Here is a 27,653-nt window from a genome sequence, read left to right on the forward strand (position 1 = left end):
TAAACATATCTTCAATGGACCATGCATATCTTGCAAGTCGATGGGCAACCTCATTTGTGAATCTGCTGCAATGCTCAATACTGCACAACAGAAAAGTGTGCATCAAACCTTTTACATATGCTACCACAGATCGTATAGCTGCATTAGACTTAGATGATCTGTTAATCTCTTCTACTAGGAACAAACAATCACTTTCAATAATTAGCTTAGGGATACCCAAACTCATGCACAATTGAAGGCCTCTCAATAATGCCACATCTTCAACTTGTTCTGGTTCCAGAAAAACAAATTCCACTCTACTAGATGCTGTAAGAACTTCACCCATAAGGTTCCTCAAAACCGCACCCATACCAGCTTTGTTTAAATAAAAAAAGATAGCCCCATCAATATTTAGCTTAAGAGAGTCTTTTGGAGGGGGTGACCATCTGTACACCAGGTTTTTGGAATTATGAAGCCCCAACTGATGCCTAACCACAGCACTATGCAACTTCTTTGTAAAAGCAAAGCCAATAACTTGCTAAGGGTGTTGCACGAGGATGGCTACCGACAAGACCAAATGGTCTTTTTTATTTATTGATTCAATTTTTTCATATCCTTAAAATTATTTAAAAAAAAAAAATTCACAACATCAATACAAAAATATTTACTTAATCACTAAGTAAAAAAAAAAATTATCGGGAGAAATGCTCGGGACCCATTATCGGGACTCCTAGCATTTCTCCTTTCGTGGTTAGAAGTTAGGAAAATGCTGGGAACTAATGGATTGGAAAACCTAGGGCTGTGCATAATTGGGCCTAAGCTCGATCCGTCTGCCAGAACCGGCTTCTCCAACCCGTGAGAGACGGGTTCATCGGGTCAAATGCATGATGCCAGGTTTTAGTAAAAATAACCCGTCGAATCCGTCCAAACTGACTCTACATCTGTAGACGAAAACATTTCTGAAGACGAAGAAGAAAACACTCTCCTCTCCACTGCGGAAACCCTAGTCACTGTCACCGTTCTCAGTCTCCTTTCACCGTCACCGGTCACAGCGATCATCGTAGAGGTGCATTCTCTCTCTCTCTCTCTCTGTAAGATTTAGGTTTTCAAGCTTTGTTTGATGCTCTGTGTGTTCTTTGTTTGGTTGCCGTTATCTGGGTTGTAGAGTCTGTTGAACTGTTTTGTGAATTTTCTGTTGGGTAGAGCAACATAAATTGCACCGAAATGGAGGACCCCTTTTATCCATTAGTTTCTATTTCTCATGGGTTTGAGAGCTATAAATGCAGGGTGTTTCTTTCTTCTTCTTCTTTTTTTCTTTGGATTAGCATGTATTTATGCGGTGATTTTCGTTGTCTTTGTTTATCCATAATTTCTTTTATGGGTTTGCTTTAATATGCAGTAATTTCTGTTGAAATGTTAAACTGATTCATTCCATCCTCTATTTTGTGGAGCTTGAAATGGGTTTAGGGTTGTTAGTTAGTTGGCCTCTGGAAACAATTGCTCGAGCTTTTGGTTTTGATTCTCCAACATGGTATCAAAACCTTGTGCGTTAAAGTGGACCATGATTTGAGATGGACACAAACTGGACCATTATTCTAGTAAGTCAACTCTGTTCTTCCAGATTAGCTTACCTAGGTAATTTGTATTGAGAAACTCTTGACTATCCACCACTTTCAACTATAAGTCTGGTCACTTTTGTTACACACTGAGTATGAGTGCTGTCTTTCCTCTCTCTATTTGAACATATATATATAAATATATATATATATATAGATATATATATATATATATATATATATGCTATCTGTGTGAATTAAGTACTCTAGCTTAAACAGTTTAGGCCACATGTTAGTGTGATCTAATTTCTCTAAACTTTTAGTCACTCGAATATATAGGAGATCAGATAATACAAGGGATGAGAAATTAAACCTATCATAATCGTAAACTTTTGGTCACTCGAATATCTTTCACAATGAGCATTGATCGATCTCAACTCTCAAGGACTAATTTGTATAGAACTAGTTGTTAGTACTTTGATAAAGGATAAGTAGTCAATTTATTCTTTTTTTAATCCCTCAAAAGAAGTTATCTACAAAGTAATGATAGATTCATTTATATCTTGCAAAAATTTGACGTACGTGGCGCTGGTTTTGTGAACCTAGGTTTTGCGATCAAGCACCAATTTACATAAACATAAATTAGATGCATGCCTATATATGTGCATGATCTTTTTTCAATCTTGCCTGTGGCTTTAATATTTAATGGCGCATCATGTCACAAGTTCACAATATTATGGCTAGCTAGAGAAAGCAATCTTGGCAAGAGATTCTAACCAATAAATGCACTATACATATATAGTGCACGTGAAATGTAAGGCATGCAGCGAACTAATTCAGCTAGCTAATTAAGGACTCGGCCATCAAACTTGGACTTCATACAGTAAAGTGAAGGCATGCATTTAATGTTTCCAAACAATATATAGAGCAAATTTCTTTCCCACTACTTGAGAAAGAAGCCTACACACTCAATATAGTTGTGAAACCCTAAAGATAACAGTGAACGGTTTTATGTTTTTGTTCTTTCCCTTGTTTGTCTTTGTGAACTAATGGGATGTTGATTTGTTATATACATTGTGCAAAATATTAAGTTGTAATGTTATAACCAATGCTCTATTTTTTTACCATACTTGAAAACATGAAAATAGAGTAATTTTCAGTTCATATCCTAATATTTTGATTTTTATATGTTATATTATATGTTAGCTTATATATAGATTGCTTCGAAAGTGACACTCATACAAATTTAAGAGATAATGAGACTGCTATTTTTTTGGAAAACCGTTCACAAATAGTTTCAAATATTAACTTGTCTAGTGACACAAGTCTCCAAATCCCTCATTGTAAAATGAGGGCAAATAAGGACCCCTCAGCAGTGTTAGACCATTTCACTAAAATAGATGGATGCGCTTTAATTGACCAAAAAACAAAGTGTAATTATTGTCACAAGATTTACTCTTGTCATCCCAAAAGACATGGTACGTTAAGTATGCTACAACATCTTGATACTTGTAAGCAACATCCTCATAGAATCAGACTTACAGATCAACAGACTGAGTCGTGAGGGGGGCTCTTGAGGGAATTGGAGATAGTGATGTCAATAACTCGGCAAATGCACATAAGTTTGATTCAGAAAATGTACGAATGACAATTACTAAAATGATAATTTGTGATGAGCTTCCATTTAGGATAGTAGAAGCCCAGAGATTTAGGAAAGTATGTAGATCACTTGAACCAAGGTTCCAAGTGTCATCTCGAACTACTGCGGCGAGAGACTGTATTAAACTATTTAAAATGGAGAATGAGAAGTTAAGAAAAATATTTAAGACGGTTGGACGGGTTAGTTTAACCACTGACACGTGGACGTCGATTCAAAACTTAAATTATATGCGTCTTACTGCACATTTTATCGATTGTGAATGGAAACTACACAAAAGAATTCTATACTTTTGCATGATCCCTAATCACAAAGGAGAAACTATTAGAAAGTATGTAGAATCATGTCTACAAGATTGAGGCATTGATAAGATCTTTACTGTTATAGTTGATAATGCTTCCTCAAACGATGTTGCCATTGGGTATTTGAGGAAGTTCGTAGGAGGTCATTTGTTGGAAGGGAAGTATATTCACATTAGGTGTTGTGCACATATTATGAACCTCATTGTGAATGATGAGCTCAAAGATTGTGATGATTCAATCACAAGGGTGCACAATGCGATTAGGTATGTTAGATCATCTCCCGCAAGAATGGATAAATTCAAAAAGTGTATAGAGAAGGAGAAAATTGGTTGTACGAAATTGGTATGCCTCTATGTTTCCACAAGATGGAATTAGACTTATTTAATACTAGAAGTTGTAGAAGCATTTAAAAAACCATTTCTGCGATTGGAGAAAGATGATGATTCTTTTTTTCGTTATTGTTGTAGTGTGAACTTGAGTCTTCCAAACTCTAGTGATTGGGAGAGAGTTAGAGTATTGATAAAGTTTTTGAAGATTTTTTATGATGTTAGTTACTGTGAGACTTTCTGGCTCTTTGTATGTCACATCTAATGCATATTTTCAAGAGTTTTGTGGCATCTAATCACATTTGTAAAAAATGTGTCAAAGTAATGATGCAGTGTTGAAATGTATGGCGGCGAATATGAAAATTAAGTATGATAAATATTGAGGATCAATCGAGAAGACTAACTTGATGATATTTATTGTTGTTGTTCTTGATTCAAGATGCAAATTTAATCTTTTGCATTTTTTGTTCAAAAAAATATATGGTGGTAATTTAGTCGAAGAAATTATGGCAAAAATGAAACAATTGATGATTGACATTTATGGAGAATATAGTGTTGTGTATGGGAGTTCAAGTGGAGTTTCCTATTCTAACCCTCCTTCCTCAGTTGATCCTAGTATGATTGATTCTGATTCTCAACAGAGTTTTTGGGTTGAGTATGAGCAAGAAATAATTGAATCTAATTTGATGAACAAATCAAAGATCAATCAATACTTGGAACATGGTTGTGAGACACGAGCTCCAAATTTTGATATTTTAAATTGGTGGAAGATCAATGAAGTAAAGTATCCTATTTTGTCAAGAATTGCACAGGATGTGATGGTTATTCCTGTTTCTACTGTTTCTTCTGAGTCAGCCTTCAGTACAGGGGGTCAGGTGCTTGACCCATTCCGTAGTTCACTATCTCCAAGAACAGTCGAGACACTCGTTTGTACACAAAATTGGTTGAGGGATCCAATACCCATTGATCTTCGTGCCTCCTTGGATAATATTGAAAGCTTTGAGGCGGAATTGGATAATAAACTTATTTCTTATTTACATATTTATTAAACTTTTTCATAATGTTTATTTTTATATCATTTAATAATTATCATATGTTTTTTTAGAGTTTGATCCAAAATCAAGTTTTACTTATGTTGATGAGGAGTAACTCAAGGCTTATGGTTTGCATGATGGTATGCTTTTCATTTTCACTCTTTTGTTAGAGAAACTAAACCACTTTGTGTTGACTTGGATTATTTGATGTGCTATTATTGATTTGGTGTTAGACTTTTTCATAATGGTAGATATAAAGGAAGAGATAGGAAGCTGCTGTTATTTGATTGTTGGATGCTCCTCAATCCTTTATCAGTTAATGTTCATATTTTTGTAATTTAGATAATTTTTATAATAGATGACTTATGTACATTTTTTTTATTAGTTCTAATGAAGGGGCAGTATGGATAAAGTCCATCCAAGGGTTCCTTATTTTCGATGTCTTTGCATATGCTTCTTTTTAATTCACATCATGCCTTTGCACCTTTACTTCTTTCTTGGAAGAATAAATATTTTAATTCTTTTGGTTTATTGTTTGGAAGAATTAATATTCTAGTTCTTTTGGTTTTTTTTTTTTTTTGTTCATCTGGTTTATGTCAATATTTTTTTTGATGTCTTTTGAGATTTTAGTGAACCTGCTTTGCATGCTATATTCTGTCCATTAAGCTGTAACTTAACATAGGGCACCCACATTGATATTTAAATAAATAAAAACCGAAGATCCGACCCGACCAGCACAGTGTCGGATCGGGTCGGGTCGGATCGGGTTGGCAGACAAACAGTACCGGGTCGGGTCGGATCAGGCCCGGACTCAGTTGGATGGCATCGGTTTGTAGCCCTATTGATCTGTGAATAGTAATATATTATAGATCTCATTAAAATGCATTTGAATGTAAATAAGTTGAAATGAATTTATCTTTTTTTATGAAAAATTAAAAAAATAATAATAAATCTCATTAATAATTTATTTAAGATGGATTGACATGAGTTTATGTTCGAAACATAACTCAATGATATGGTAAGCCATGAATTAAATTAATTTATCCCGGCCGGCAGGAATGATATTGGTGGTAAACGGCCAAATCAAGCTCTGACCCCACATTTTTTCCACCAATAATCTTGCTAATTTTTTTGAACAGCGAGTTTCACCATGTACGTTCTTTTTATTAAAAAAAAATTGAATTTAGTTATTATTATTAACATTAATGTTGCCATTGATTGATCTCCAAAATGAGTCGAAACCACATTAGAATCCAAAGTTAGTCAAAACGACATCAGAATTGGAGTACGCACTAGCAACACGGGCCGATGGTAAATGAGGACTGGTACGTAGTGTCATGATGTATTAATCCCCGTTGAACGGCCCAACCCATATCCTATTATTTATCGCATGGAGTAAGACCAATGACCTTTATAAGGAAGATAGAAGTTTTTTTTTCTTTTTTTTTTTTATTATTTTTTATTATTTTTTATTTTTTATTTTTTTAATATGAAAGATAAATGAAAATGCTTGTTATTTTTTTTTTAAATAAGTACGCCAAAGTTTGTGTATCTAATGTTAATTTATATATATATATATATATATATATATATCTCTCTCTTTATACTTAAAAGCGTTTGTAAGATATAAACAGTAATAAACAATATTCCATATTTGACAATTTATTTCCCATCAATGCCCTTGGTAGTCTGTGTTTTTGGTGTCCCTCATTCCTTTACATGATTTCTTTTATCTTTCAGTCACGATTTTAGTTCTTCGACTGTTTTGTGGTATGACAGTCGAGGGAATGTGGCCTGTTGATAGGAGGGATGGAGGGCAGAGACATGTTGTGGTTTTGTAACATCTACAGAGCTTTGAGACTTAAGTGGAGGAAGAAAAAAAATCTATTGTGCTGCTTGAAGCTTGTTCTTCTTGCCGTTGGTATGGAATCTTCTTATAATTTTAGTTATGCATCTTTTTTCTTTTTTGTTTTAAGAAATTTTTTTGGCATGTTCGTTTTCTTTCTACATCTTCAACAACAACAACATATTTCTTCTTCGTTTCCGTTTTCCACTATATGAATGTAGAAACAAACCCGATGCTAACCTAGTGAATTTCAAATTTTCTTGCTTCCTTTCTTTCGTTTAAAGACCTTATTTGGTTGTGAGTTTTTGGTTTGGATAGAGAGAGGGAGTTGCTGTGAGAGATGGATTCGTGCGTGGAGGAAGCAAGAGCTATGGGTGGCTGGAAGAGCATGGGGTAGTCGCCGAAGGAAGGAGAGCACGATGGTGGTGGTCTGGTGGCGTGGGGACAAAGTACGGTGACGCTTTGGTGGATAAACCGTATGAGACCCATTCGGTAGAGGGAGTTGTTGAGAGAATAGCCATTCTGCGTTCTCCAACCCAAAAAACTCTAAATGAAAGACTCGAAAAAAAACTAACTCGTAAGCTAAACTACTCTCAATCCCTAGAGGATCCCAGAAACTCAAAAAAAAACTCTTCCCTTCATCTGTCCTTTTGCACCTTTACTTTTTTCTTGGAAGAATAAATATTCTAGTTCTTTTGGTTTATTTTTTAGAAGAATTAATATTCTAGTTCTTTTGGTTTTTTTTTTTTTGTTTATTTGGTTTATGTCAATATTTTTTTTATGTCTTTTGAGATCTTAGTGAACCTGTTTTGCATGCTATATTCTGTCCATTAAGCTGTAACTTAACACAGGGCACCCACATTAATATTAAAAAAAAAAAATTTGAAGACCCGACCCACACAGTGCCGGGTCGGATTGGTGCGCAAATAGTACCAAGTCGGTACTGGGCCCAAACCCGATTTGATGGCATCGAGTTGCAGTCTTGGGAAAACCCCCCCCCCCCCCCCATATTGACCGATACTTTGTTTTTTGTGTTATTTTTAAAATCGTTAAGGAAATTTTTATTAATGAATTGATTTTTTTAAAAATATATATATTTAAAAATATTTACAAAAATATATGAAAAAAATATATATATATATTTTTTTAACTTATCGGTCCAGCTATCGGTACTTTATCGGTACCGGTAGCAGGACCTAGAAGTTAAGGTTTCTATTTCTAATCTCCCCGCGACCTCATCCTCAATCCTCACTCACTCTCAATCTCAGAAATCGCTTCTCTTCTTCAGCGCTCGTCCCTGCCTCTCGCCCCTTGCCGCCGGCAAACACTGCCCATCTTCGACGGTTCCTTCTCCTCCAGTCATCTACGGCGTCTCCCCTTCCTCCCATCGCGACCTCAAAGCTGTTTACCCAAATGTCTCTCCTCTCTCAATCTCTCTCTCTTCTCCCACCCTGCCCCTGCGCCTCGCCGTCGGTTCCTTCTCCCCTCTCGGTTCCTTCTCGCCGTCAGTTCCTTATCCCCTCTCGGTTCATTCTCGCCGTCGGTTCCTACTTCAGTCAACCCACGGTAAGGTCCCCCGTCCCCTGAGATTGATTTCTGGTGGATGAGTTTTTTTATATGGACTTGCTAATGACGAAGAAAACTTGTGGATGAGTTATTTGAGATAATAAAAAAAGGCTCAAATCTGATTGGTGATTTGAATGATGAGAGTTCATTAAAAGTTGGCATGTTAGCTAAAAGAGTATAAATTTCATTTTTTGGTACGGAGGAAATGAGAGACTACCTAAACACTTGGTATTCTTCCATCTTCCATAGATGGCCATTTTTATCCTTTTCTATACTTTAAATGGCAGGGATTAACTTTTTTGATCAGTAAGATTAAAAATGGCAAGGATTAACTGTCAGTTGATCATTAGCGATGGAACTTGATAACAAGGTATTTGGGCTAGTTAACTCTGTAGCAGGGTGGTAGGATATATAAGGTATTCATATAACTACAGGATAAGCATCTACTGCATTAGTGATTGAACTGGATTTTGATGCATAAAATCAGTATGAGATAATTGAAGATATCGGACAAGTTGGTGTAAAAAATTAGTAATTGGTGTATATGGAATGAGAGGAATGGACATGGTTTCAAAGATCGATAACTTTTGTTGGGAGGGATTAGAGATTTTTTTCTTCCATACATTGTTACTTTGGGCATCGGCTATTTTATTGGATGGGACCTGTTTTAATAATTTCTATGTTGCTTTTTCCAGTTCTTAGCTTGTAATTAGGTGTTTTGTCTTGTATACTCCTTGGTGTACTCGGGCTATGCCTAATTGTGTGGATTAATAAATTTCTTTTCACTTATAAAAGAAAAATATAGTAATTGAAATTTTCTTTCCTAGTTTCTTATTTAGTTAAAATTATTGTGAAAAAAATTATACTTTGAATACTTTATTTGATGTTTCTTATAAGAACCTTTGAATTGTTTTTCATAAATAGTGACTTTGTAAAGTATTCCTTCACTACTGCTACTAGTTTACTGAGTTTAATGCTACTGTTACCACCCAGGCAATTTTGCAGCGCTATGTTGCACCGGTTTTGCTAACCTCTAAAACAGTCTGCAGACTGACCCTTGCTGGATTTCCCAGATTTCAGGTACGTGTTCTGATAATCTCTGCATCAAATGTTGCCTAATAGAAATCACAGTTGTGCATGAGGGTCACAAGTTTTATTTCTAATTTTTCTTGACTCAGCCTCTTAATCACTTATCTTTTCTGTACAACGCCACTAATGGAGACCCTCAAGAAATTTCTGGTTTTAGGAAAAGGGGGTCTTGCAAAGTTGCTTTTGCTTTTCATGGTAGGAAAATCAACCCTGATTAAACACACAAGATGTGAGACTTATAGTGAGAGATCCTTCCCATAGTAATTTTAGAAGTATATGATTGGTTTTTGAGTTTTAAAGAGGTTCTCAAGAATTTGTTATAGAGTCTTTGAGTTAAGGTCTCTTAATGCACTCATAAAAAAAGGCCAGTTAATGTAAAACTTCAGTCAAAATAAAAAGCTTCCAAGCTCTTCTTTTTTAAAAGGATGACCAGAAAGTTCCAATCCTCTATTCTGTCTATTGCTTGTATGCATATGGAGCTAAAAATCACATGCCTAGTTTTCTCCAGGATCATATTTTATGCTCTGGTGTGACTTAGAAATCGAGGTTTACCCTTCAGTAATTATGACTAAAATCTTGAGAAAGTCTGGCTTGTTGTATTCTGTGCTTAATTTTTGTGTTTTTTGGGGCGGCCAGGGGGTCTCATTAGGCCTGTGTGCTGCATAACCTTTTCCCTGCCTTATAATTAATATAGAGTAAATGATTTTTTTTATCTCTTTACGTGCCATCTTTTTTTTTTTTTTGCTTGCTTTGTTGCTAAGAACTTAGATGCATGTCCCCATACTTCTCTTGTTGCTAACCTTTTATTCTTTTGTGGATGAAGGCAGATATTTCAAAGAGAAATGGCAATGGAATTCCTTACCTCGAAAACTTTAGACGGTAACTCCCTATTCTTTATTTCAACCTTTCCATATACCATCTCATTATATTGGGTAAGCTATCTGCATTTTGTGGTTCATTTGGCATTTGATAAAGGTGTAATGCCCCCTTCCCCATAGGTTTAGGAATGCCACTAAGTAAACAAATATAAACTAGGTATAAAAGATTTTCGTACACATTAGAAAACTAACTCAGAATCTCATTAATAAAAAGTCATCAGTAGAACTGATTGAGAAACCGTAGTCGTTGTAGTTGTCAAAAGATGGTAGGACCACCTTAATTAAGAGCACTCTGTTCAATCTGCCTACTTACTTTTTATCCTTGTTATCATTACTAGCTGGTGTGGTGAATTGCATTGAGAAGCTCCAACGCAATTTCCTTTGGAGTGGATCAGGTGAAGAGTTTAGGCCTCGTTTGTTTTCACAACTCCTCACAACTCATCTCATCTAATCATTACAAATTTTTCAAATTCCCACACAAAATAAAATAAACAATTCAACTTTTTCAAATAAAAAAAAATAATATTAAAAAAATATATTCTAACAATATTTTATTCAACTTTTAACTTTAATATCAACTCATCTCATCTCATATGCGAAAACAAACGAGGCCTTAAATTTCACCTAGTCAAGTGGGACAAGTTATGTTCTCTGATCGCTGGGGGTGGGTTTGGGTATCTGAAATTTAAGAGTGTTTAATCATGCTTTCTATGGGAAATGGCTGTGATAACTATGAGAGGGAGACCCCGTGGAAAATGGTGGGACAAATTTTTAGTTTTTTATAGGATTGCACAAGACCAGGAGGCATCGGTGGCTAAGTTAGTGGAGATGTCGGTTGGTTCACTTCGATGGAATGTAAATATCATCAGGATGGCCCATGATTGGGAATACTTTGGCTTATCAGATTTCATTAGTTTATTGCATTCACGGCAATAAGAAATCAGAGAGTAGATAAGATGTGGTGGGCTCCCTCTAGGAAAGGGAGATTTTCTATTTGATCTTTCTATAAGACTCTCATGAGTCAAGATAACATGCCTTTTCCTTAGAAGAGCATTTGGAGGATGAATGCACTTTTAAAGGTTGAGGTATGGATAACTTCTTTGGGGAAGATCCTGACTATGGACAACCTAAGGAAGCACCGGATGATTGTTATTGACTGGTATTGCATGTGCTGAAAAAGTGGTGAAACAGTGGATCACTTGCTACTCCATCATGAGGTTGCCCGAACACTATGGGATAAATTCTTTGGCAGAGTTGGGCTAAGCTTGAGTTATGCCTGCGAGAGTAGTTGAGTTTCTGGCCAGCTAGAGAAGCCTTTATGGTATTCCACAAATTGTAGCAATTTGGAAGATGGTTCCTATTTTTCTTCTATGGTGCATTTGGAAGGGACGAAACGACTGGGGCTTCGAAGATAGGGAACATTCGCTAGAAGGAGATTAAATCACTCCTTTTACATACGTTATTTCTTTGGGCAAAAGCTATTGACTTCAGTGGGATTGATTTTCATGATTTCCTTGTATCTATTTCTTTCTCTTAACTAGTCAGTTCCTCTTATATATTTCCTGTATATTTGGGCTATGCCTATTTTTTCTATTAGAATTACTAAAATCTTTTACTTAAAAAAGAAAGAAAGAATGACAATGAATTGCATTTATATTTAATAAAATGAAAAAAATGCTCTTTTAAAAATCTTGGAGGGTTAGAAAGGTACCACAGTTCATATTTAAAAAAAAAAAAAAAAGACACCTTGGAGTTTCAATGTTATATTCGTCCCCAAACAGTGTTTTTGACGTAAACATGGCTTGCCTGGTGACTTTTGTCTGGGTTATTCAAAGCCTTATATAATGCCATCAACTCATGCCCTACACCATTCTTTGCATGCCGAAAATCAGAAATCTCTTCAATATTTCAGTTTGTATTTCCAACAATTTAATTTTTTTTATCAACTGAATTAGCAATTAAATTTAATTAGCCAACAAACAACTGATTATGACTCAGGCATAGAATGGCTGGTCAGGCAGTGACCGTAAAAGGTAATATATATACGTGTTTGCATGTGTGTGTACATATGGACATGAGGTTTGGGTGAAGGTCATTGGTGGTCCTAGGTTTGGACATTATGAGTGGATGAGAAGGGAAGGCATTGTGAGAGAAGTAATGTCTCTAAAAAATGACACGAAACAAGTGGAAGAGGATGGAGAAGGTTAGTTCATTGGTCGTGGGACTGAAGTTCGCTGCAAGAAAAGGAAGATAAGTTTTGTGAGCCTTCTAAACAAAGAACAATATTATCGTGAAATTTTACTTTTTCCTGATATTTTGAGCCTTAAGGTTTATTTGTACTTATATAAAAAAAAAAGATAAAAAAAAAGCCTTGGTTTATTTGCAAGTTTATGTCTGTCCTAAATATTTTTTTTAAGAGTTATGTTACTTACAAGCCAGTGTGTAAACACACTACTTACTGTGGGAACATGTCAATCATAAAAAAAAAATTGAAAGCACAAATATCTTTTATTCAATTTGATGTAGCAGGCTTCCTCATCAATTGTGTTTAGTGTGTCAGTATTGCAAATAGAATTTTTCTTTTTTAAATGTTGGTCGGCTTCAATATAAGTATAGCCTATGGAGTATATTTGTTACTTTTATCCTAAATCAGCTAAAGTTAATAATGTCTGCTTTCTTTTTACGATCAGTAAATAAAAATAATGTCTGCTTTCAACCAGATAATAATTTCATATTCTAGTTTTGGTGTTATTTTGGTAGTCTTTGCTTGATTTTGATTTTGATTTTCATATCCTTAAATGATACATCCTCATTTATTGCAGAATGTCCAACGAACTGGTTTCTTACCGAGGATATCAATGATGGAAAAAAACCGTTAGTTTGGGTATCTTTGTTCTTGTGTGCACAAACCTTTTGGTTAACTAATGCTCAAGTGGCACATGCAAGTGAATATGGCAAACCAAACATGGTTTATGAGACTGGGGAGTTGTTTGAGTTGGGAATCCAGCTATCATATTTGCTGTTATTGTTAGGTTTCCTCGGGGTTGGGACCTTCTATGTGATTCGTCAAGTCCTTGTACGCAGAGAACTTGATCTTTCAGCTAAAGAATTGCAGGTAAGAGTTCGCGAATTTTCCGCCTTTGCCCTTGATGGGATCCTTGCTTCAACATTGACTGATACTATGCAACCTCCCTAACCCATTTTAGAGCTTTAAGTGAAGACACATTTATTTCTGTTTTTTACCTCTGTTTTGCTACAATAATGGACGTGTGTATCCTTTTTTTTTTTTTTTTTTTTACCTCAATGATTTCAGGAACAAGTAAGAAGTGGTGATGCCAGTGCAACCGAGTATTTTGAACTAGGTGCTGTGATGCTGAGGAGGAAATTTTATCCAGCTGCTACTAAATATTTGCTTCAGGCAATTGAGAAATGGGATGGAGATGATCAAGATCTTGCCCAGGTAATATAATATCTTTTGTGTATAAGCAACAATTTTAACGAAAAGCACAACGGTGCAACCCATATATACAGAAATTATACAAGAGACAACACTATACTAAGAAGAAGAGGGAAAACAGAAAACAGAATTCAAGATAGTTATAATAGCTACAATACAAGTTTAAAGCATTACATAGTTAACTCTACATGTGGTTTTTGTAAATTGGAAACTTGTGTATTTTCTTATGATCGAAACTCTACATAATCTTTAAATTTATTTTACAAGTACGGTTATCTCTTGACTCAAAAGATTGTACTGCCAGAGCCTTTGACCTGTGCAATGTCTTCCATTAGGAATTTTGGCCGTCTTGACTTTCTCTGACCAAATTAAGTCATGCAATGCATCAAAGATGAAATTGAAAATTGTACATCGCTGGGTATAGGATTGTATCAATTATAACTCACAAGCAGCTGTGCATACATATCCCATTCATTTAGGTGTGGGCTAATACTTGTAAGACTCTCTAGACTCCCTGTCTTTTGCTAGGCTGTATTTGCTAGTGTAGTAACTAAACCTGTCATTTTCCCACTGTTTGCCTGCTTGTGAAATTGACATATAGTTTTAGCTCTATCCCTACTTGTGAAACATGGCAAGTTGAAACTTGGCTGATAATCATTTTTACACAAATCAACTCAATAGGTTTACAATGCGCTTGGCGTCAGTTATATCCGTGATGGAAAATCCGACAAGGGAATCAATCAATTCGAGACAGCTGTGAGGCTTCAACCTGGCTATGTCACAGCTTGGAACAACCTTGGCGATGCCTATGAGAAGAAGAAAGACTACAAGTCCGCTCTCAAGGCATTTGAAGAAGTGCTTCTTTTTGACCCTAACAATAAGGTGGCACGACCCCGACGAGATGCTCTAAAGGAACGTGCTAAAATGTACAAAGGAGTCGTTGTAAAATCGGAGGAGAGATGATTTCGGGCAGCTTGTATTAATGCTTACTAAAATCGGAGGAGAGGATATACATTTATCCAGAACTTTGGATCGAAAGTGAGCACAGATGTTCCATGGGTTGCTGTGGATTTTACTTATTAGAGGCCTGAAATAATCCCCCATTTGTTTTCTGTAACACCTAAGAAGAGTATCTGTTTTTCATAGCACTTAAAATCAGATTTTTCGGATTTTTATGATGTTTTCGACATGATGCCATTTTATATTTTTGTTTGATTGTTTTTATTTTTGATGAGTAAGAGATAAATATTATTGATATGAATGAAGTAGGCATAGTCCGTGTATACAGGAAAAAACACTTAAATACATTTTAAGAGCGATAAATTAAAGATAATAAATTATGAATATTGTCCTAATTTTTTTGTTTGATTGTAATTGTCATCTTATTTTTAATCTTAATTTTATGATTTATAAAGCAAACAAAAGCTATTGCATTATGGGCCTAGTTTAGTTACGTAGTTTAAATAACATGAGATGAAATGTTTTATTAAAAGTTGAATAAAATATTGTTAGAATATAATTTTTTAATATAATTTTTATTTTGAGATTTGAAAAAAATTGAATTGTTTATTATATTTTGTGTGGGAGTTTGAGAAATTTATAATGATGAGATGAGATAAGATGAAATAATTTTGTATATCCAAACCGGGCCTAAATCCTCACTGCGTTTTTGTCTCAATGGTATCTGCGAACTTCCCCTGTTTGGAGATTTGAGTTTCAATAATCCTTCAAATCCAACGATCAACATTTATGAAAACGAGTGTACGAAATTCTTTAAGACTATCTAATATTACTTTCCAAGCTATTGATTACAAGGTCCTCTGATCGGTTCGTCAAAGGTTTGACCATCAGTAGTCTCTGCATCAACTTGATATATATAACTCATGGATTGCAACTAATTCACCCATAACGCTGACCCCGGGAAGGAAGCATTCCCTTAGGTGAGTTACCACCTTTTGTTGGATGTGTTGATGGTGCTTTTGACTCCCCATTGAGGAAAGCTATAACTTTTGTTTTTGTTTTTGTTTAATGAATATTTGGATGATTCAAAAAATTTCATACCATAAATTCTTTTTTATCTTAAAAAGATATCAACAGTAGGCTGCATCAAGTAAAGCAACAGAGCACAAAACATTATATTACAACCTTCCCCCCTGCCTCTAAGAAAGTTAACTTTATTAAATGTATTTGAAAAGGGAAAGACTGATTTCACTAAACCCATCACAACAAGAAACTGCAAGACGAGTTTTTTCTTCAGTGAAAGTTACTCCAATATGGTGTGGCTGACTGACTTACCTAGGTATTCTGCCGACGCCTGTCGATCCGCATCTGCAGTTTAAAACCTACAGATACTGCCATAAATAATTTTCCCAATGCAATACTGATTTGGAAATTGTTGAAGTTCCATGTTGCTGAGGGTAAAATTAAGGGCTGATAAGCCCTCATTTGTATCATAGCCACTTTCTCCAACTGGTTGCTCTTTTAATACCAGATGGGAACCTGGGAAGGCTTAGCAGACTGTTAACCCTGGTAACACCTTCTAAGGCTGACCACTCCTCATCTTCTGCATTTGAAATGCACTCAGCTAGACTCCTCTTAGACTGACCCTGACACTTTGCAGAAAGATTTTCTTCAGCTGGCTCAGAGACAGGCACAATCTCGTCGGAGCCACGTACAGTACTTGAATGGTCGAGAACAGAACTTTTAGTATCATCGGCTTCCAATCCCCTAGCCTTTTCATCTGTTACTGCAACCATCTCTATTGCCTCTTGTGGTGCCTTTGTCATGTCATTGTCTGCTACAGCCTCACTGGCTGCAGGTACATGCTCTAGAAAGAGGCACACAACAGCACAATCATCATTCTTTGAAGTAGGATATTTAAGTCTCCATGCTCGAAAAGCACAGTCTACAAGAGCTCTGGCTGCTGTCGAGCGACCCGGAGCTGAAGCCACGATATCGACAGCTTCTTTATTTGAGAGGACATCCCAAACCTGCATCAATATCAAATAGATAATATGATGCTGACATAAGCTTTAGAAATTGAAGAAAGAAGAAAATTTTGCACACATAGGCTTTCTCCAATTTACGACCTTAGTCTAAATGAAAATTGACACTACAATTCCAACCAGGTCTAACGCTAGCAGAAAGCAAAGTGACAACACAAGTATGGAAAAAGTGGCTAAAATGAGATACAAAACTGAAGGCATGCCCACCACAGAAATTGGCTAGAAAAACTAACGAACCAAATTACAAGAAAAGCTTCTAAGTTTCAAAACTACATAAAGACTTTAAAACATTGGGTAGTTAAATGATAGCCGAGAAACATACCCCATCCGTGGCAAGAATAATGAATTCATCTCTTTCAGTAAGATGGTGATAGTACACGTCTGGAACGGAAATTAAACCAAAATCTTTCAGGCAAAAGTCCCCAAAAGCTCTAGCCATCGCCAAACCAGGTGAATCATTATTAGGCAACCATACACGTGCCACCTCTGGCTCATCCTGCAAAGCAAAGACCCTTCCTTTGCACCGCTGGATCCTAGCAGCTTCCCCTGAATAACAAAAAGATAAAGAGTCTCAAGACCTATAGATATTTATTTTGATCAGAAGTTTTATAGATAGGTGTGTATGTGTGTGTGTGTAAGTATCAGTTTTATAGATAGGAACAAAGGTCATCTCACAGATAAGATTGTTTGCCTTTCTCCTGATCTGCCTGTGCAAGTAGGAGAGAGAGAGAGAGAGAGAGAGAGAGAGAGAGAGAGAGACCTGGAAGATCAGGCTTCAAGTCCACAGTCAATTGTGTAGCAATCAAAGAATTGTCTATATCCCTCGTTCCCATTACTGCTCTTGAATCTCCGACATTGGCAATCACAAGATCCTGACCCTGAAAACCCATCAGCCAGCATGGTTTTCAGGGAAACCGAAACACATGAGAAAATTAGTGTGATAAAGTAGGTTAGGTTATTGGAAGAATTTACCCACAGAATGACGGGAAAATCAAACATATAATAAAAACAATGTTTTAAGAAACATGCTGTGCAGCCCTACTAAGTAGTGAATGTAGGACTTAGCACTTACACCTTTACAACTTTTACCCACTCCGTGTGTGTTATTCCTTTCCCCAACATGGGACCAGGGGGTTACATATGTTGACCCCAACTAGTAGAACTCCCATCAAGATTGTAACATGAGGTTTTTTAGCCAAAGAAAAACTTGTATTCCTTTAGAAAGCTTGCCCAAAATAAAAGATCATCTTTCAAACTAGCAGAGTTCACAGAAAATTCGTCAGCATTATCTGAATATTACATGTAGTTCTGTAATGACTCAACGAAAAATCTCAAGCCACATCTGGAACTCTAAGGGGATGCTTGGGAAATGAGATGAGATGAGATGAAAATTTTGTAAATAGTAGTAAGATAGTTTGTGAATAGTAGTGTGATAGTTTGAGTTAAGTATCTATTGGGTTTTGGGAGAAGAGAGAAAAAAAGTTGAATAAAAAATATTATAAAGTTAAAATATTGTTAGAATATAATATTTTAATATGTCTTGGGATTAGAAAAATTTGAATTGTTTTTTGTTTGGAATTTTGGAAAAGTTGTAATGATTAGTTTGAAAGTGTTTGTGTTTGAGTGATGTTTGGGAAGGATATGAGATGGGATGAGATGAGATGGAAATTTTTTCCAAACATCCCTTAAAAGTAGTCAAGTTTACAATCAGTCCATTGGAATAATTATAAAGGGCAAAAACTTCTGTCTAGACATTGTAGGATCCCATTCACTACGCTCCTACACTTAGCGCATGCTTGGACACTTGGAGTACTCAAAATTTTGCGAATAGTAGTGAAATGGTTTGAGTGAAGATGTTTTATTGGGTTTTAGGTAATGATTAGTTAATATGATTAAATGAAAAAGTTGAAAATTTGAGATTAAAAAGTATTTTGAATTTGAGTGATGTTTGGGAATGAAATTATGAGAAGTTTATAGAATTTTGAGAATGCTCATAGTGTCCAAACATGCCCAATTTGGGATATTACAATCTTCTCCCTTAAATCCCTGATGTCCTGTCAGACCATTCAATTATAGGTGGCACAGCACAAGTCCAACAATTGATTCTGATACCATTTTAACGACCAAATGAAAGCTCAAGCAACATATGGGTCGATACTCCAAAAGTATTTGTCAAAATTCCAATAAGGCCCCATGGGATCTTTATAAGGGCAAGAACTTCTCCTTCTCATAAAATATAGGATCTCATTCACCATCCTCTTATTCTTGGTCTGGGGTATTACAAGTTCTTGGTGAAAAGATGTGGCAATTTAATGTCAGAAATACATTTTACTTTTAGACCTTGCAGACAATGGGCTCAATTCAATGATTATTGTCAAGTGCATTTACCAGAATAGGAACATTGTTTCGATTAGGAACAAATAGGGCTGCAGAAAAATTTGGTATGCTAGAACAATATTATAGCAAAAATAGTTTTTTGCTTATCTACGACAGAAAAGTGGAGAATGAGAACAAATGGATAGAAAATAATTAAAAATGGAGTGGGCCAACAATGTATATATATTACATACATGTTAACTCGGTTCGTAAATATATTACATAAATAATATGTTGACTTGTGTAATGCATAATTTTTCTAATCTATCATGATATTTCTACTGAAATCATGACCAAAGTCAAATGTGTTTACCTGGAGGATGAAAGATTAATGATGAAGGTTCAACTTAATATCATTGGCGACAACTTATCATAAGAGCCATTCATCGCATTCTAATGTTGTAGTTTTGCCTTGGAAAATAGTGGAATCTAATGAGCCATTTATGTACCTCATATTGAGGAGAGCTCGGATTTGTTTTTTTTTTTTTAATTTGCTTTATATATTATTTTGTGTTCATAGCTAAGCAAGTGGTTGAGAAAAAACCTTCTACCAACAACAATCTCTCTCTTTCACTCTCTCAAAATTTATTCGTTTTGCCTATGCACCAACTAATGTTTCTTAGTTAACTTTTTTTTTTTTTTATAAGTAAACGATTGTATTAATAGAATAGGCAAAGCCCAAAGTACACAAGATGGTATACAAGAGGAAAACACCTATCTAGGATGAGTTTCTCGGTTATTTCAAATGCATTAAGTTCTTTGTGCTTGTCCCCAATCACATACAGATTCATAATTTCCATCTTCCTTTTGTTATCAAAACGAGAAAACACTGACTCTACATGGAAGGGCTTGCACATACAGCACAAGTTATGCTGAATTTATGGGCGTATCATTCCAGCTGGGAGGAGTTACGGCCGTATCTTGAAGGCAAACAATATCAATTTTCCAGCTGCGAAAGAGAGATCTAATACGAAAACGCTTATTAACATCATTGATCACCCTTACATTCCATGAAAAAATCTTAGGCTTCATGTGATGACAATACGGTAGGTGTGGAAAATCGTATTGAGAAGTTATTTAGAGCATTTTTGTGGGGTGGTATGGGAGAGGAAAATAAGTTCCATCTAGTGAGTTGGAATAGAGTCTACGGTCCAATTGTTAATGGAGGTTCGTAATTTGAGTAGTTTTAATAACGTGTACTTGGGAAAGTGGTTGTGGAGATATCAAAGGGAAGAGGAATCGATGTGGAGGGAGGTTATTGATCATAAGTATGGGAGTGAAGTGGGGGGGGGGGGGGGTTCTAAGGAGAGTAGGGAGACTTATGGTGTGTGTTGATGCTGTAAAAATCGCACAACAGGCCGGAAGGAGAGAAAAAGTCATTGCCGGCCCACTGAGTTGACTGGGCCTTGATCGGTGTTGTTTGGAGCCACCGGTAGTGTTCTGGTGTGGCTATACAGTGGCGATGTGTTCGTCCATGGCAGTGGATGGAACATAAGTACAGAGAGATGGACACAAATATATTTGTTTACAACCACTCATATAGTCCCTCATATCTCATTGTACAAAGAAAGTTGGAGCTCTTCCTATTGGAGATGTTGTCTTCCTCGAGAGGTTGCTGAAGAAGAAGATGATTTGATTGAGAGAGAGAGTGATTTTTTCATTTGGTAGAAGACTTTTTACATATCTCCTTGTTGCGTGTACCAGTCTGTAGTGATGGGACTTGACCCCTTTGCACGTGTTAGCTTCCCTTTTTTTCCTACTTTCCCTTTGACCCCTCTGACACTTGTGTGCTCTCATGTCTCTCCTTGTCTCTTTCTTGTTTGTCTTCTTGTCCTTAGTGGTGGCCTGGTGGACTGGGCCCAACTATGGGCTATGGTATTTTATCCCTTCATAGAAGCCCGTGATTCTTAAAGGCAACTTGTTCTAACAAAAGTCCTTGAGAATCTTTAAAATAAAATATGCAACATAGGTCGTTAGTAAGGAAACAAATTTAAAAAACGAGTTCTCTGTTCTCCATTCCACTTGTATTAAGCGATAAATGCCTCCAGGGGAAAATTTAGGCTGGAGGTGTACTCGATCGCGTATGATGCAAGCGCGAAGCTCTGATGTTTGTTGTTTTTGTTGGAATTTTGTGTGTAGTAACCCACGCAAAGCAGTCAGAGGGCCCTGTCGACCCCCTGGGTCCACTTTAGGCGGTTGTCGAGCCTGTTAGCTCGTTCTAGAAAGTAACCCGCGCTAGGCGGTTGTGGAGCTCGGAGGCCTGTTAACTCCGAAGGCTCGTTCCCAGAGATAACCCGCTGGCAGCTGTTATGTATCGTGGTCAGCCAAGGGATTGGGCTTGTACCCGGTGAAGGTAGGCAAGTCTAAAGACTTGTGTTCCGACTAGCTGTTGTTCGGGCAGAGCTCGGAGACTCCGGCCCTGAGCCAATGCATAGCTTGGCTCCTGCCACGTTAGAGCTCCGCGCTCGCGTCATACGCGGTTGAGTACAACTCCCGCCTAAATTTGCTCCTGGAGGCATTTATCGCTTAATACAAGCGGAATGGAGAACAGAGAACTCATGTTTTAAATTTGTTTCCTTACTAGCGACCTATATTGCATACTTTATCTTAAAAATTCTCAAGGACTTCTATCAGAACAAGTTACCCTTAAGAATTGCGGCTTCTGTGAAGAGATAAAATACCATAGCCCATAGTTGGGCTTAGCCCACCGGGCCACCACCAGAGACAAGAAGACAAATAAGAAAGAGACAATGAGGGACATGAGAGCACACAAGTGTCAAAGGGGTCAGAGGGAAAGTAGGAAGAGAAGGGAAGCTACACACGCAAAGGGGTCAGGTCCCATCACTGCAGACCGGTATACGCAACAAGGAGATATATAAAAAGTCTTCTATCAGATGAAAAAATCACTCTCTCTCTCGATTAGATCATCTTCTTCTTTAGCAACCTCTCAAGGAAGACAACATCTCCAACAGGAAGTGCTCCAAATTTCTTTATACGGTGAGATACGAGGGACCATGAGTGGCTGTAAACAAATATATTATAGTGGAGATTGACTCCCCTCCCCAAACCCCAGTGGACGTAGGTCTAGTGTCAAACAACGTAAATCTGTGTCCATCTCTCTTTGCTTTTCTACACTTAGCCACTTATGTTCTATCCACTGCCATGGACGAACGCATCGCCACCGTACAGCCGCACCGGAACATTGTCGGGGGCTCTAAACAACACCAATCAAGGCCCAGTCAACTTAGTGGGCTGGGAATGACTATTTCTCTCATTCTGGCCTGTTGTGTGATTTTTATAGCATCAACAGTGAGAGTCTTTGGAAATTTATTAGAAAGGGGTGGGATAATTTTGTGACAAGTTACTTATAAAAAAAAAAAAAATTTGTGACATGTTAAGTTCGAGGTTGGAGATGGTTCAAGAATTCGCTTCTGGTTCAATGATTGGTGTGGTAAGCGTGCTCTTTTTAGAGTTTTTCTGGCAATTTTTAGAGTGGCTGTTAATCAGCAGGCTTTTGTTTCAGATTTGTTGATCGAATCTAATGGAGTTGTGCATTGGGATGATAGTTTTATTAGAGCTGTCTAGGATTGGGAACTTGAAGAGGTTGCAGATTTTTTCAGCTTGTTGTATTCTCTGGATATTGGAGGAAATGAGAGGGATTGTATGTCATGGAAGCTTACAGCGTGTAAAAAGTTTTCTGTTGGATCATACTATAAGTTGTTGACTGTTCAGCATCATTTCTCTTTTCCGTGGAAGAGTATTTGGAGGGCTCGTGCCATCAAAGGTAGCATTTTTTATTTGGGAAATATGGTGAAATCGGTGGACAATTTACTCTTACATTGTGAGGTGGCTAAGGTGTGATGGTGTGTTCAGTAGAGCAGGGCTGGTTTGGGTAATGCCTAAAACAGTGGTGGATCTACTTGCATGTTGGAATAGGCTTCATAGTTGTTCTCAAGTGAAAGCCACGTGGAAGATGATTCCTTTGTGCATTATGTGGTGTATTTGGATGGAAAGGAATGAGCGGTGTTTTAATAACAGGGAGAGTACTGCAGAGGAAACCTGGAAATTTTTTATGTATACCTTGCTTCAATGGGTTTCAGCTATTTTACTTAATGGAGGGGCTATTCATCAGTTTTTGTTTTCATTTCCTAATCTTAGTCTGTAATTAGGTGTATCTTTTGTATACTTCCTGTGTACATGGGCTACTATGCCTATTGCATTCGATGAATAAAATTTTATTATGTATCAAAAACAAAAATCATTCCTGACTATTACAATATTTATTTATATGCAAGGAAAGGTGTCAGGTTGCATGAAGATTACCTGCTTTACCAGAGTAACTGCTGTAGTTCCACTACAGAAACAATCGACTGTGGGATGCAGCTTTAGTTCCTTATCCATTAGCTTGAAAGCCTTCAACATAGACCGTTTAAGTGGAATATACATTTCAGGAAGGTTTTCATTGGCCTCAACCTCTAATGTCTCATAACATTCATCATCCATGCTTGGAGATTTTGTTTCCTCTGTGCTCAAGCTTCCATGAGCATTTTCAATTTTGCAAAGGCTGCTCTGCTCACTACCAGATTTAGTTGTCCATTGAGTACATAGTCTAACTGGAAGAGAGTCCCGGACTTTCTTGGCAACCATATGACCAAAAGGACCATGACCATCAAATACCCCACAAAATATTGTATCGCTTCTTGAACAGAAATTCTATTGTAGAAACATGCCAACCAAGTCGTCATAATAATACATACAGGAATAAGAAAAAGGGTAAATATTAGCATCTAAAGGACAATGAAACAAATAGAAGAAAAATAGAAAAAAAAATATTAACATTAGAAAAGGGCTGTTGTTAGTGAATTCATTTAAAAAAAGGATTAGTACCATTTTTTCGGGCAATACTTTTGCATGGACGCACCAAATAAATAAATAAAAATTAGAGGAAGAAACACTTCTTTTTTACAAATTAGAGGAAAGAACATTGATATGCAACAACATTAAGCCTGCTTATTTCAAGGTACTATTCTGTAGGATAAGCTGCAATTCTTTGTATTTCAGCCTGGGCATTTTCGCAGTGTAAGATTCATAAACAATGATATTTATGGAAGCGCCCAAAAGGCAGCAACATAGCTGGTTAGGACACTTCTTATCTCATCCATACAATGTGTTAGACCATCTAACCCAAAAGTGTAAACCATTAGGGAACAGGACAAAACGAATATTAAATTTTGATTACCTATCGAGAGAGAGAGAGAGAGAGAGAGAGAATATTAAGTTTTTCCATAAGGTTTTGGGTTCCAAACAGAGGCAATGGCTCCATGGTCGGATGGAGCTAGGTATTGTTCAATGGGGAAAATTGCATCCATGGATTTGAAATAGTAAAATGTGTCAGATTTTCTTTTTCTAATATCGTGGACTGGATTATCGACAAAGATGTTTTCAAACTTGTACTCTAAGTAATGCATATAACTGAAATTGAGTTTTAAGAGAAAAAAGACTTCATCTCAAACTAGAGGTTTTAGTCAAACGCACAAACTGGTTGATGAAAGGAATAGGAATGGCAGGACTGCACTAACCTCCAAAACAATCATGGCATCCTGATTAGTTCCTTTCTTACCCTGCTGGGTATATAAGCAGGCAATTTTGCTGGCACCATTCATAACCATCCTCCCGTTCTCAGGAGTCATCATCTGATGGAGCAGTTCACCTTCAAATGAAGCTGCAGAGGATTTCTTTTTCCACCTTCCTGAACCATGTCTCTTACTCTTCTTATTATTAGGAGAAGTTGAAGAAGACATTGATGCTGCAGTTGCACACGCACTAGAGTTTTCAGCAGCAGCAGCCTCGATTGTAACCACTTCCTCCATATAGAGCCTCTTTCCTGAGATTGATGAACAGCAAGAACCCATTCGATTCGATTATTGACGCTTTACCAATTATCCCCACGGGCAGGCACGACCAACCTCTCTCCTGGCTGCTACTGTTCCTCCTAATTCCCATTTCAGATCCACCAAAGTGTTTTATTTTATTTTTGATAAGTACGAAATTTATTAAAAAACCACATAATTAGGTATAGCTCAAGTATACAGAAAGTATACAAGAGAAAACACCTAATTACAAACTAAAGCTGAAAAACAGATCCACCAAAGTATTAATACTTCTTTTATCCATCATTTTTTTTTTTGCAACTACAGTAGCTACGTCATTATCACAGCCAATATTTGTGGTTAACTGAAAACTTCTCAGCAAGAAAGAACACATCGACTGACTTCAAATAAAAGCAACAGCAGTTGCCGAGCAAGTCATTCAAGCATTGCCTACTCTCATTTCTCTTTCCGTTTCTATTTATCTCTCTTTCTCACGCCATAGAAGCATAATCACATTATAGTAATAATAATGATCATCGAAAAGATACAATAGAACATTTTTTTAAAGTGGCGACCACTGAGGAAGAAAAGCAATACATATAAAGGTGTGCTGAATTGCCGGAAGAGATATAAAAAAGGTGTCCGCAGAGAGGGAGAGGTTGGGTGCTTTTATAACTAATTGACACCGTATCAAAATGAAAAGCTTTTAGAAATTTTTTTTTAATGTAACGAGTAAAAATACAATAATCAAACCGACAGATTCGAGAGAGAATACTCCGTTTTTCCCGTTCAAGTAAAGAAGAGAATAAGGGAAATCTTACCACTTACCAGAAGTCTCGGCCGTAGTCGAAAACAACGAGAACTCGAAAACGGCGTTCGGTGAGGGTGGAAGATCGAAGTTCAGGAGACGTCAAGGCTGTGTTTGGCTATGGGAACAAAAACCCAAGAGTCTCAGGGAAAGTTGAAGAGCGATCAGTCTCAAAGACGAAGGCGTATCAGTCCAATTGCTATGCCTGGAAAAACTCGTACCCTTCTGCATATCTATTTACCTCTTATGGTAGGATTTTACTTGAATTCTAAAAAAGACCCAGTAATGGCAGAACAGAGCAGATCAGCCTGCATATATTGAAATCCGTTTTCTTTAAAATCAAAACTTGAAAAAAAAGAAAAAAGAACACGCCATTATACATTGAGGTAAGTAGCATAACAAAATGAATTGAAGCTACATGGGGATATGATGCCTAGAAAGGCATGGTGATTGGTCAGATCGAGGACCACTCCGTATGAGAAAATGAATACAAGGAACTAGGAAAAACACCAAGAAAAGAGAAGTAGAAGAAGAAGAAGGAAGAAGACTACATACACAGAGAGAGAGAGAGAGAGAGAGAGAGAGAGTGAGCGAGCTGAATTTAAGAGGGTGTTCGAAGAAGATCGTAGTCGCCGGAAGGTTCTGAGGCAGATCGTAGTTGCCGCCTGCCAGAAGGTTCTCAGGATGGTGGGCTTAGAGTTGCAGGACGATGAATGAGAAGAAAAAATGCCAAAACTGAGAGAGAAAAGGACCGAAGCTAAAGAAGGTGGATGGATGGATAGGGCCCCTCATTTGCTTGGAGTTATTCATATTTCAATATCATGCTGTTTTGTGATATTGGTCCACTCCATGCAATTTCAACTACCCCCCAACTCTCATTTATTTATAAAATTAATTACTAAAGCTGGTCAAATTTCATTCTTCACTCACCTCTCCTTCTATCTTTTCATGTAAAGTTTTTTATCCAAATTTCATGATGGGATTTTAAGTAAAAGTGATAATGAAGACTTCCCAATATTTATGGTAACATTTCTAAATTTTTTTAACTTAATAAACATAATTCAACTGATAATACACCTATAATAATGCTGTTTATAAATAGTATTTTGTCGAATTTTACTATTATATAAATAGTTTCCGCGACTTTATTTTTTTCTACTTTTTTTACTTGTTACCTTTTCTTCCTCTAGTTTTTAAAAAAATGAAAATGAAAATGAAAATGAGCAATTAGGTTGCTCTCCGGTTTTGTCCCTTGAGTTTGATCACTCATGTATTTTAATTTTTTTATTAATGATTAAAAATTAAGAAAGTAATTATTAATAAATTTGTATATTTTTTAAATGTTTAAATATGTTTAAAAAATTTTGAAAGAAAAAGAAAAAAATACAATTGTACTAGAGGGTACGCCTAACGATACATACTAGACAAAAAAGTAATAGAGTCATTTTAAAAAGAAAAACGTTTGTTGCAAGCGCCTCGTGCAAACGTGACTGATGTAGAAACACTTGATGAGAGAGAGATCAAGCAGATGAGAGAGTTGAGAAGAGGGAGAGACCGAGCTGATGAGAGAGAGAGCTGATGAGAGAGGAAGCATGGACGACTGCACACCGATTATATCTAACGACTGTATATAGAAGAACTGTTTTAAAAATCTTCACCGAGATAAAATTCGAATTTACAAAGAAGCCAAAACCTAGAGAAATGCATACTCGATTAGGAATGGGGATAAGCATTACTATTCTTTTGTTGGGTATGACTCATAATGTTATTGGACTTGTAGTAAGTTTTCTAAAATCTTCAAGTTTCACAATTGTATTTAAAAAAAAAAAAAACTTTACTTTTATTTTCTTAGAATAAAAAATCACTTGACTAATCACACCTACAAAAGCCCACAAGGGAGATCT

At 36.6% G+C, this 27,653-nt stretch overlaps 2 protein-coding genes across 6 annotated transcripts; one reads left to right on the forward strand and one right to left on the reverse strand.

Annotated features, from left to right (window-relative positions):
• The first annotated feature begins 7,881 nt into the window (after positions 1-7,881).
• Positions 7,882-14,898, forward strand: LOC108986751 (tetratricopeptide repeat domain-containing protein PYG7, chloroplastic). 2 transcript variants are annotated; one of them, XM_018959488.2, is made up of 6 exons: positions 7,882-8,266; positions 9,260-9,346; positions 10,183-10,234; positions 13,056-13,348; positions 13,547-13,693; positions 14,372-14,898. In XM_018959488.2, exons 1-6 carry the CDS (start codon positions 8,114-8,116, stop codon positions 14,651-14,653), a joined length of 1,014 nt encoding a protein of 337 aa, XP_018815033.1. In that variant the 5' UTR covers positions 7,882-8,113; the 3' UTR covers positions 14,654-14,898. The 2 variants fall into 2 exon arrangements, with proteins under 2 accessions (XP_018815033.1, XP_035542019.1); XM_035686126.1 differs by lacking the exon at positions 7,882-8,266 and having other exon boundaries at positions 10,179-10,234.
• An 850-nt stretch (positions 14,899-15,748) lies between these two features.
• Positions 15,749-26,538, reverse strand: LOC108986745 (probable protein phosphatase 2C 6). Of its 4 annotated transcripts, none has more exons than XM_018959469.2 (7): positions 26,305-26,538; positions 25,770-26,057; positions 24,651-25,063; positions 23,395-23,784; positions 17,456-17,573; positions 17,018-17,241; positions 15,749-16,680 (listed from the first exon to the last, which is right to left on the reverse strand). In XM_018959469.2, the coding sequence occupies exons 3-7, from the start codon at positions 24,981-24,983 to the stop codon at positions 16,141-16,143; spliced, it is 1,605 nt and encodes a 534-aa protein (XP_018815014.1). In that variant the 5' UTR covers positions 24,984-25,063; positions 25,770-26,057; positions 26,305-26,538; the 3' UTR covers positions 15,749-16,140. The 4 variants fall into 4 exon arrangements, with proteins under 4 accessions (XP_018815014.1, XP_018815018.1, XP_018815017.1 ...); XM_018959473.2 differs by having other exon boundaries at positions 24,651-24,955; positions 26,305-26,531; XM_018959472.2 differs by having other exon boundaries at positions 24,651-24,955; positions 25,763-26,057; positions 26,305-26,531.
• Between the last annotated feature and the right edge of the window lie 1,115 nt (positions 26,539-27,653).

The sequence above is a fragment of the Juglans regia genome, chromosome 15, assembly GCF_001411555.2.
Source record: "Juglans regia cultivar Chandler chromosome 15, Walnut 2.0, whole genome shotgun sequence".
In the NCBI taxonomy this organism is placed as follows: Eukaryota; Viridiplantae; Streptophyta; class Magnoliopsida; order Fagales; family Juglandaceae; genus Juglans; species Juglans regia.